At 34.1% G+C, this 12,231-nt stretch overlaps 1 protein-coding gene across 1 annotated transcript in view; it reads right to left on the reverse strand.

Moving 5' to 3' along the window:
* Positions 1 to 12,231, reverse strand: part of LOC145679020 (fatty acid synthase-like) — a 233,877-nt gene that overhangs the window by 26,247 nt on the left and 195,399 nt on the right. Inside the window, 2 exon segments of the mRNA XM_081749621.1 lie at positions 2,539 to 3,905; positions 4,143 to 6,090. Of these exon segments, the coding sequence (XP_081605747.1) occupies positions 2,539 to 3,905; positions 4,143 to 6,090 (3,315 nt within the window).

Here is a 12,231-nt window from a genome sequence, read left to right on the forward strand (position 1 = left end):
GTATTATTATTTTTGAGTACTATTTTGTATACATTATAAATTTAAGATAACTAATATGTCTTACTAGTAATTACTTGGCAATGCTAACAGAATATATTCCTATGAGCATATATTTATGTTGAAAATTTATTTCCTTTCAAGACTATCAACTAAAGTGCTTTCACAAGTTTTGGAATATTCTGGAAACTGGAATATTATTCTCAAACATTCCACTTTCGTCTTAGCAAATATTTATTACAGTTTCTTAGGTGTTGAGAAAATTTATAGGATAGCATTGAATTTCAACACGATAAAATTATATATTCTGTATCACATCGAAAATGTCATTGATATTCCTTTCTGAAATTCACTGCATCTACATTTTACTACAAAGTTACTAAAACATATGAAAAATCAAATATTTTCTGTTTTACATTTTTAAGTTAAGTAATAATTCAGGACAATCGTAATAAACGTCTACCCTTTTATTCTAATACTATGACATTTGTTCTTTGAAAGATCGTATTTTAAAAACATCATCTTTAAAAGTACTTTCTCTTAATGTTATATGATAAGTTTTGAACTACGCTTTGTTCTATTTGTGAATTTTCTGCTTGGTTGCTTATATATTACAGACATAATTCTCAGATATAATTTTGAAGATTCCAACGTGGATATGCAATGATACACTTAATATGACAATATTCAATTACTTAAATCAAAGAAGAAGAAGAAGAAGAAGAAAGGATATGAATGATACTGTTCAGTGTTACTGACTGACTATCTCGTAGTGTCATATAAAGTAAATATTAGGCTTATGGAAATATAATTTTTTTGATGGGTTCTGCACTAGGTAAAAAAAATCTATTTAATACTACTAATATATTCGCCTAGAATATGATAATGCATTACTTAACGTTTATAATAAAGCCCAAAATAGAATATAAATTGCACTTAAAACACATATTTGCAAAATTAAATTGAATCTTAAATATTAATGGGAAATATAGAAAATGTTCAGACAGTGTGTTTAAATTAATTCATCTACATAATTTGATTGATTGATAAAAAGAAACCTGTTTCATTTATTTGTTAATTTCATACTAATGAAGAAAGAAAATTTATTTCTCCATTACGTTTAACCTCGGCATCAAGAAGAGAGTGTCCCTTTGCTGAGTAAACATTCAAAACGTATTTAATTTAAAAATCGTGGTAGGATAGAATGAGAAAGAGGGTGTGCTTGTCAAAATCTAGGACATCAAGCAATTTAAGTGGAGTGTGAAATAGCAGATCCCTATACAGATACATGTAATGACCACATTGGAACTAATAGTGCTCGATTTTATTAATAAACCCTAGTGATTTATTGGTGAGTCCCCAGCACGTGACGAAAACATTGGATAGCATATTAGTGAAAAACATAACACTAAGAGAATGAAATAAAATTACAATCAAACTTACTTGATGAGTGGTTATTTGAAAATGGAACTGACAGTTCACAAGATTAAAGTATATCAAATTCAATACAAATTTTCGTGAAGAGCAGAATTTGTTCAAGTAATGTTAAAATTATATTTCCTATCTAAAGAAAACTATGTTGTACTCTTGTTTTAGAAAGGTTATGTACTTTTAAGAAAAAGCATTGTTGATTCAGTTCAAGTTAATGATAAAGTGAAAAATAGATTCTAAGTGTTTGTGTAGTAACTTCAAATGAACATTTTTTACAATTTTCTATGCTTCCATTAATTATACAATTATTACAATAAATTATGTTCCACAAACAGTCTCAAATTATGCTGCAACACTAATTTCAATACTTAAAGAAACGTTTCCATTTCCATCCCAGTTTGAAATTTTGCTGGCACATTACTTCAAAATTAACATACAATGTAGTTTTTTTAAATAAAAAGAAATACATTGTGCTTTATAGATTTTCAACATGTTTACATTTACAAACACATCAAAAGTTTCCCCTAAATATATGATAATATTACATATCAAATGAAATAAATTTGTAAGAGCTTTAAAATGAGCCCTATATCATCTTTCTAAGAGTGATTTTTGTATAATTGACTGAGCGTAAAAAAAAGGATTTTTTTTTTGTGATTTTCAATAAATTATATGAAAAAACAGTACTGATCTAAAAAACCAGACGAGCATTCTACGTTTGCTTGATGGACAGAACTAACGTATCAAAAGTCATTGCATTCTCAGACAAATTATAAATTAGACTTCGATTCAGCATGGGATTAACCTACATGATAACGTTGAATATATAATTATAATTCTTAGCCATGTAATTCGTTGCCTCATTTTGATGTATCGCTTTTTCTACCACAAATATCAGTCTCACAGTGAGAATAATTATTAAAGCAAATGTACGAAATCATGAATATACAAGATAGAATGGAATGCTGTTCACAGATTTGAATATACATTAATCAAAACATTAGAAAGTAATTTCCTGTTTCTCATAGCAAAGTACATAATTCGCATTTTTCTACCATACTACAATGTATAAAAAAGCATATGTGGCACAACAGACAGTGTATTTTTTACAAAAACAGACTTCATCTTGTTACCACTTAAGAGATCATCATAGCATTGCCAAGAATTGTCACTTCGGTAACAATATGATACATAATGTCCTATGGTATCTGATTTGCCTGAATGTTTCAAAGCAATCACACTTCTTCTGTAGTAAATGCGTCCTTGAATTGTGATTTTTTCGGGAATATCTTTCAGTGTAACTTTCCCTGGGTTTTCGTAAGTACAATTGTCATACACTTGAGAAATACTATTTCTGCCACCAAAATCAAGCATTTCACCATATTCAATAAATAAATGGCTTTTCAATTGAGTTTCAGCTGGAGTTCTTATTCCTAAGCACAAATTATTAGCATGTGGTTCATTGCTGTTCGCTGTGGAGTAAGGACATTGTACTGCTTCTTTAAATAAGCCACTACTTATACTGTTCTCTAATGTTTCCATTTTACTGGGATTAAAAGAATGTAGATCCAATGGCACCAACACAACATTTCTTTGCACTTTTACTTTTTCACAAAATGAGGACGAACATGAACTTACCTCAACTAAACTAGGAAACTGGGACATCAATTTCCGAACTAAATGTGATATTGTTGTGTCACACATTACTAATTTTAAGTCATTAGGTCTGTCTTCCGTGTCAAAAATTGGACGCAGACATTTTGCTCTTAATATGTAGGTGCTTTTGTTCGGCCCTGTGGTTGCTAACTGACTGGCTATAGTAAATACGTAAGAATTTTGTTTTGATTCATTCACAAATTTACAGTAATTCGAACTGTCTATGTATGCTGCAGCAATACTATGTATTAGTGCATCAAACGCACATGTATTTGCGAAAATAAGCTTTTCATGGCCTAGGGTTATTGGTTTCAATTTTGAGCCACTACCATTTTTTAAAATTCCTATTGGTACAGCTAAAGATTTGCAATCTAAATCAATTGTTTTCATTTCAGGACAAGGTTCTAAATATGATTTTTTCCATCTTTTCCTTGGGTGTCCTTTAGCTTTTCCTTTCCAGTTTTCCACAGCAGAGATCTCTTCTTTTTGTCTCTCTTCTTCCTTTCTTTGAAGAAAACATGTTTGGCAAAATCGTTTAGATCCGTAGCCTTCGTTTTCTTCTTCCTCTTCTTGAGTTGAATAAATTGAATATGAACATGGTTCAAGAACATGAACTGCTTTTTTGCATATGACACAAGTATGGCCACCAGTTGGGAAATTTCCAGCTTCACAAATTGGGCAAGGAGATTCAACTCTTTTATTATCAAATTTAGCACCAAGTTTACTATTTTTCTTCCATTCATTCTGCTCTGAATCTAAGTTTGCTAACATGCTATTGTGTTCCTCAACATTTCCTTCATAACCTATGTCATAATCATTATCTAAAACAAGAGTAATGTTTTGAGCACTTTCATTTTCTTCTTCTTCTTCATTTTCTTCTCCTTCTTCATTTTCTTCTCCCTCTTTTGCTGCAGCCATTTTCAAAATTCCCGATAGAGACTTCAAATGAGTATTTAAAAATTCATCAACACGCATATGTCTGTCGGCATTATGAAGAATGCGATGTTTTAAATCACTAAAACTTCCTTCAACAGGTCCATTAGTTTGATAACTTTTACCATAACCAAAAATAGGTATCATTACACCTGTCCACAGTGGAATCTTCATACATAGGGATTGTAAACTATCTACAAATTGGGGTAAATACAACCCATTATCTTCTTCACCTTCATCATTTTCATTTAATGTACGCTCTGCTTCTTTAACAATATTTGAGGCCCCAACTTCCCACGCATGACATTGAATTACAGACTGCTCTCTTTCATGAACTTCAGCTGGGTTGCATTCGGTTTCACATTCTTGTCCATTCATATCATCGATATCTTGTAATGAAGACTTTCCTTCTGCAATTTTGTTTCTTAAGAAATTCCTATGAATTTCACCAATTGTCACGGCTTCTGTTTGAGTACAACCTCTCGTCTCACTCAGAGCCACAATGCAGGTAGACAGTAAAATAGCTCTTAACTGTTCCACATTTGTGCAAAAAATCATTAGTCCAATACAGTGCATATAAAACTTACGAGCTCGCTTTCTGTCTTTTCCTTGCAAACATTTCCACTTTGACACCATGTTCATTAGGTGACAAGTATCTGTCCGAATAAAACAGCTTGGTTTTTCTATGTCTGCTCTGTTTTCCAAAATTATCTGTCCACACACATCAAGGTACCGTTCTAAACTTGAGGAACGTGCGAAAACTCGTGCACATGCTCCTAGTAGTGCTAATGAAAAGTCACAAACAGTTTCTTTAGGCACCAAAGCACCACTCTGGATCCAATCATATAAGCATGACTGAATACAAACTGTATCATGTCTTTCAGACAGCATCTGAAACACAGGATATTGTGCACCTTTATTGTTCGCTACACCTTGGTAAAGAAAAATGTGCCCGGATTTCCTTCCATTAGAATACATTAATTTTTTGACAAGGGAGCCAGTAGCATCAAGATGTAAAACACTAACTTTGGATTTTGCATATTCGTTCCAAACAAGAATTTGCTCATCACTCCAATATTGCACAAAGAAAGGATCAGCACCTATTTGGTGTATGCAAGAGTATAAATCTGAACTATGTTTTGCGATTATTATAGCCTGTAAAGCATCATTGTGTAATCTGGATTTTACTCTTTGTTCCGATTTTGCTTTCCGCAACTGTTCTAAAGTGTACAACTGAGCAGGTTCCTTATCTCCAAATTCCATTAAATTGTTAGCAGCCATGCATCGCCATTTACTAGCAGGTGTATTTTGGTTGCTTAATTCTGAAGCTAATAATCTCCTCTCCTCACCCCTTAAGTGTCGTTTTTGGCTCTGACTATGTTTCTTTTCGTGAAAATTGTGAATTTCTCCAAGGAATTGTACTGGTCCAGTGAGAGGGATTATTTCCAGTTTAAGATGTAGCTTGGCTTGACACTGTTTGCAATTTGCATATATAGTTACATATTTACTGCCACTTTCAGTAACTGTTGCACGTTTAAATACCCATAAACAAGGACACTTCGTTGATTCCCATACCTTCTGATTACTTATATGTGTCCATGCATTTGCTGGTAGTACAAGATTTTTCCTAACAGCCATGGATTCTCGTTCTTTATTAGTTCTTCTATACAACTTTGCTTCTGGTTTAATTTTTGACCACTCATCATTAGTCGATTGTAAAACAAAAGCAAAACTAGCTTCTGATTCATCGCTGCTTTGATCACTGCCGTCTGATCCGTCATTACAGACATCTTCTTCAATTGTGTTCCTGATTTCTTCATTCCATATAGTCTGACGTTCATAATTATTAAAATTAATGGCTTGTCCAAATGTCTCATCCTTCTTTGCTGTCTTTAGCACGTAAGTGTAAATTGCTTTTGTTGTCATTGATGGTAACTTTGTTTGAATTTCAGTCCAAACATTATCTCTTGGTCCAACAATCTTATTTTGCCGAACAAGCTTCTCTTTAAATAACAAAACTTTTTCATGAACAGTTTCCTTTGAATAATATTTTCGTGGCCGTCCAACTGATATCTGTTAAGAAAGAAAATCAAGCTCAAATAAATGCATTCTTTTCTTGATACTTTGAATATACTATAAGCTACTAAACAAGCTAGCAAGACAATACTGCATGGTTGGTGAGTCTAAAATATTTCAGTTTATCCATTTCTATATAGATCCCAGCCCCCGCCAAGTGAACTTTGTGGTGGACAAACCCCGTGTGCGTGGGTTTTCTCGGGGTTCTCCCATTTCCTCCCACTTTCTTCATTCCACCATTTCATTCATTACTCATCATCACCGTCTCCTTTACCCTAACCGGCAAAAACGTGGGACGTAAAACTCAAAGATTTCATTTCATTTTTTCCCATTTCTATATACAAAAGAAGTTCAGGATGAGTGAGCTACTGACTGACTGAACAACGTACTGACGAAACCACTTACGCCAGGAACTTCAAATTTGTACATAGAATTTGTGACTTAAGGTATTACTGGGGAAGGATTTTGAAAATTAGCTCTTTCGAGACAGGGTTATTTTTGGCCTTTTCGTAGACTTTCAGTTAATGAATTATAACTGAAAGCCTATTTACTCGATTGATATGGTTAAGAAGGTTGATTGCAGTGTTGAAAACGAGAGGGAAATGTAGAAGTGAAAATTCACAAAAAAAAATCCTTAACCAAGTTTTAAGATTTTTTGGAGCTGACATCACTGTTGCCACATGGATACAAGTTTCCTCAAAAACTTATTTGGTGTGTTGACAACGAACAGTGAAAACGCGAAGTCGTTGACTGCCATACAATGACAGAGAGAAAAAATCTCTCTCAACGTACACACGGAATTTTGACACTTTTTCCGCCTCAGAAGCAAAAATTAAGTTATACAGGTTTGCAGCTTCCCAAATTATTCTATTGAAACTTTCTATGGTGCATTGTGTAGGCCAAAGATGAGGCTTTCAGATACTGGTGCATTGTGTAGGCCAAAGATGAGGCTTTCAGATACTGGTGCATTTGTTCCAATGTAGCCCACAAGATGGAAATTATAGAGGGAAAAGTGGGGTATTTTAAGATTTTTTCACCTAAAATCAAGAATTAAAATTTTCTGTACCTGGATATATAGATACTAGATAAATGCATCATAAAATAAACTTTGGTAACCCATTAATATACCCCAGAGGTATCATGTTGATATTTAACAAACTAAGCACGTAATTAAAAAAATATTCTGCCTAAAAAGTTACAATTTTCTATCTACTTAGAGAACAAGGTCAACTGTAAACCTCAACTGTACCTCCCAAAGTTATCCAATTGAAATTTTCTATGATGCGTTGTGAAGGCCAGATATGAGGCTTTCAGCTGCTGGTACATTTGTTTGAATGTAGTCAATAAGAGGGAATTTATAGAGGCATAAATGGGATGTTTTCTGAATTTTGTCCTAAAATAGGAAATTAAAATTTGCTATAACTGGAAACACTGCTGCCAGACAGACGCAAACTATTTTAAAATACACTTTGGCACACAGTAATAAATTCTATAAGTATCATGTCGATATCTAGGAAACGAAGCTAATATTAAAAAAAAAAAAAGATTATGGCAAACAGAAAAGTAAAACAAAATCAAGGTTTAGAACCTAAATTCGAATTTTTCGTGCGTCCCTAATTATCCAATTGTAACGATCTTTACTTGCTTTTGTTCAGTACGAACTGGTGATTGGCTGGCGTTGAGTTAGTACGTAGATGGTACAGATTTATAAACATAAATTTTGAAAATTTCGATTTTTTGACCGAAAAATAGGTAAGTTTTAATTTCTCTAGTTGGCAGCACTGATGTGAGTTGTTCAAATTGGTCAGAAAAATTAGGTATTCTTACGAGGTATATACCTGACAAATCCTAACTGGATTTCTGTAAAACGAAGAAGTTACACTGAAAAAAACTTAAAAAGAAAATTCGAAATTCGAAAATTCTCGAATTTTTTACTTTGGGCTCAAAGTTGAGAGGGAAATTCGACACTCAGGAAAAGATACCATCCGGATAAACTATGGTCCATCCATATATTGTCATCCCGTCATTTCAACTAGTGTTCATACAGCAGAGGATTAAGAAAGTGGCACACCCCTGTGTGTTACTTTCCCGATCCTGTCTCGAAAGGCTTAGACAAGGAAGGGAGAAAACGCAGGTGACCATCATTATATTTAAATGTCCATATCTCGGAATATTATAAGATCATTTAAAATAATCAGACACATGTTTCAACGTTTTCTATTTGACCTTAAAAAAAGAAACAGAAAAAAAGAGAAAGGAGGTGGGCTTATAAGATGTTTATATCACGGAATATCTTAAGGTTAGAGATTTGACATTTGGTGTTTGGATCCTTCATTTAAAAGAATTTAATATGAAGAAGAAGGAATGGGGGACTTCCCTAAGATGCCCATACAAGCCGTTCGAATTTTATGCTAGACTTCGATGGATAGTTAGTTGGATTTGAGTGTTGCGTTTCATTGAGCAGCAAAACTATGTGAGACGTAGACTCGAAGCTTAACGTAGGATCTGAATCAAATGAGTTTCCGCCGGAAATCTAACACGGGTCTACGCCTACGCTACCAAAGGCTACCAAAGGCGCCTACGCTAACCATATATTCAGGAAGGAGCTTCGCGAGACATTTCAAACAAATTCAGTATGAAAGACGCAGAAGACCGCTAAATATAGCCTACATTAAGACGTGGGGGAGGGACATTTGCTAGTATATATATACTGCAGAGAAGTGAACGGTATAGAAGATTTTGAGCTACTTCAAAACGACATAGATACTTTTTCCTTTTGTTGTAACATATGGCTCCTAAAAGATCCTGATAAGAGTAAATTCATGACAATTGCGTTAAAGAAAAAATATTGTACACACTTCATACAACATAAATGGTTTGCCCATTACGAGAGTAAATAGTCATAAGGATCTCGGAGTTACTTTTGACACAAAACTAGCTTTCACAGAACATATACTTAAATACTGTCACTAAGTACTCAATGCGTCTTCTAGGACTTCTGTACAGATTAACATAAATACGGAATATCTCTTCCTTCACAACTTTCTACAAGACAATAATTTCTCCCAAATTGGAATATTGTTCACCTATCTGGACAATGACAGCTCCTGCAAACCTATCCCGGCTAAACTCAGTTCTAAACTTCTTTCTTGCAATAGAACGACTTAGAGTACTTCGCACACGTGTGATGACAAAAGATGAATGTTACAAACACTAAATATTCAACTACCTGACACTCGTCATAAAATCAGTGACCTCAAATATCTGCATAAACTCACACATGGTCAACTCAGGTCCGAAACGCTATATATATATATATATATATATATATATATATATATATATATATATATATATATATATATATATATATATATATATATATATATATCAGTATTTTTTAGGTTTTGTATTTTTTCGTGATAATTTGCGAAACAAATAGAAATTTGCATCATAACTTATGATTTTTGTGTAACATTTACGGTAACAATGACAATGGAAATTATTATTATTGATTGAATTCTGTTTTAGGTGGACAGAAAATAATAAACATTATGGCAATCATTTTTTTTAAAGTAAGCATTAACCTTGTCATCTACAGATTTTTAAAGATGGTATTTGGTTTCGAAGGAGCCCATATGGAACTTTTTATTATGTGCAGAATTCGTACTGCCGTAAACGAGAGGGAGATTGACATTGTACGGTCCACGAGGTGAACTTGATTTTTCCGACAAAATCAGAATAATTTAATTTTACTCTAATATCAATCTTCTATCTAATAGTGTAGCCAAATATGCCCTAATCCAGTTCATTTATTTGTTTAATTTTGTGAAGCGAACATAGCAAAACAATATTTTCGGTCAACGCTATGAAATCACTATGTGAATGTGTCATTTACGAACTATTTACCTGAGCTTGAAACACCAGGACAGAAGAGGGAGTTATGCTAGAATTTTGTAGTTTAACTAGCTATCTAAATGGTGAAAATTAAACTGAAGTCCTGCATCATTGAGGGGCTTTATTTTCATATGCTGTAAGTGAACATGGGCATTTTTCGTCACAACCGGTCTAGTTATATGGTGTGTAGTTCATAGTGGATAGGTACAGTATGTGTTATTGAGAACTACAGACGTACCCAAAGGCAAACATCTTCTGGTTTCCCAGAGGAGATTTAACATAACTATAATATATGTGAGATTGAATGAGAACCTTTCAACCATGAAGAAAATACTATACTTTTTTCTTCTTCATTTGCCGCAGAAATAACTCATTTTCGAAAAAAAAAAAAAAAAAAACATAGATGTATCCGTTTTTAAGATGCTATTTTTCACTGCGATGTGACACGATTACATAAAACGCACATATATGAAGAATAAAAACTAGCACTAACTAAGTGAGTCTAAAAGGAATTATCCCCCTGAGGAAATGGGCCATTTTTAAGAGATGCAACAATATTCTTCAACTGAGGAGCAAAGTTTTATGCTATCATTATTTTAATACGTGAAAAGTTTTTTTATTATTATTATTTAAGAAAGTAGGCAGTTGCAGAACCATGCTAACTAAAATAGTAATCGCTGTATTCATAATAATTAAATCCATTTGAAAGGGCAATGTAAAATTTAAGAAAAAGGAAAAAAAAAGGCCGAGGTGATGGAAAGTTATGCATAGTTTATTAGGAAACAAATGAGATTCCTTTCAGATTGTGAAACTACAAACATCAGTTCAGGTTTCCATTGACGGATATGTGAATTGGAATGTACGCTTGGAACTGACTTTATACCAATAAACAATTTCTTGATCTCCCTTACCGTTCTTGTTCTATGGAAATTTACTTGTCAAGACGTTTGCGGAACTGGCTATAACGACTAAACAAGTTTTTCTGACAATTTAAGGTCTTAGGGGGCGTTAGCGGTACATTACGGCGGAGTTCTCCAAAGGCATCAACTGTCTTTTCCATAAACACATATATAATCTACACAAATATTAGAACATATTGGCAATATTAATAAATCAGATAGTATATAGTGACAGTATTAAATAACATAAATAAATTAGAACAGGTAAAATAATGAAAAAGAGAAAATTACTTTCTCGATGCATCCTGTACAATCACCCTCAGCACTACATGGGTATGGTGGTAACTGGCCATTCTCTCTCCTTTTTCTCTGTAAATGTATTTACAGTATAAAATAGTCTGACAAATTGTTGTCACTATTTACTGAGAAAAAAATCTTTGTAACGTACGTAAAATCGTATGTTACATTTCTAAATCTTGTAGTTTTTGGACTTAATGTACAGCAAACGTACAACTGAAAATGCATGTTTTATAATATTTTCTGTATAAATGTTCCATCTGTACGTACTTTCCGTATGAAACAATATAGGCAGTCAGGATCTCACATACAAATGGACAAATATAACATATAGCTGACGAAGGTAACGTACATATACACTATGTGATCAAAAGTATCCGGACACCCCCAAAGCATACGTTTTTCATATTAGGTGCATTGTGCTGCCACCTACTGCCAGGTACTCATTATCAGCGACCTCAGTAGTCATTAGATATCGTGAGAAAGCACAATGGGGCGCTCCGCGGAACTCACGAACTTCGAACGTGATCAGGTGATTGGGTGTCACTTGCGTCAGAAGTCTGTACGCGACATTTACACACCCCTAAACACCCCTAGATCCACTGTGTCTGATGTGATAGTGAAGTGGAAGCGTGAAAGGACACGTACAGCACAAAAGCGTATAGACCGACCTCAACTGTTGACTGGCAGAGACCGCCGACAGTTGAAGAGGTTCGTAAAGTGTAATAGGCAGACATCTATCCAGACCATCACACAGGAATTCCAAACTGAATCAGGATCCACTCCAAGTACTATGATAGTTAGGCGTTAGGTGAGAAACTTGGATTTCATGGTCGAGCGGCTCCTCATAAGCCACACATTATGCAGGTAAATGTCAAACGATGCCTGGCTTGGTGCAAGGAGCGTAAACATTGGACGATTGAACAATGAAAAAACGTTGTGAGGAATGACGAATCACGGTACACAATGTGGCGATCCGATGGCAGGGTGTGGGTATGGCGAATGCTCGGTGAACGTCATCTGTCAGCGTGTATAGTACCAACAG

The sequence above is a fragment of the Thermobia domestica genome, chromosome 2 (genome assembly GCF_964235325.1).
Source record: "Thermobia domestica chromosome 2, izTheDome1.hap1.1, whole genome shotgun sequence".
NCBI lineage: Eukaryota > Metazoa > Arthropoda > Insecta > Zygentoma > Lepismatidae > Thermobia > Thermobia domestica.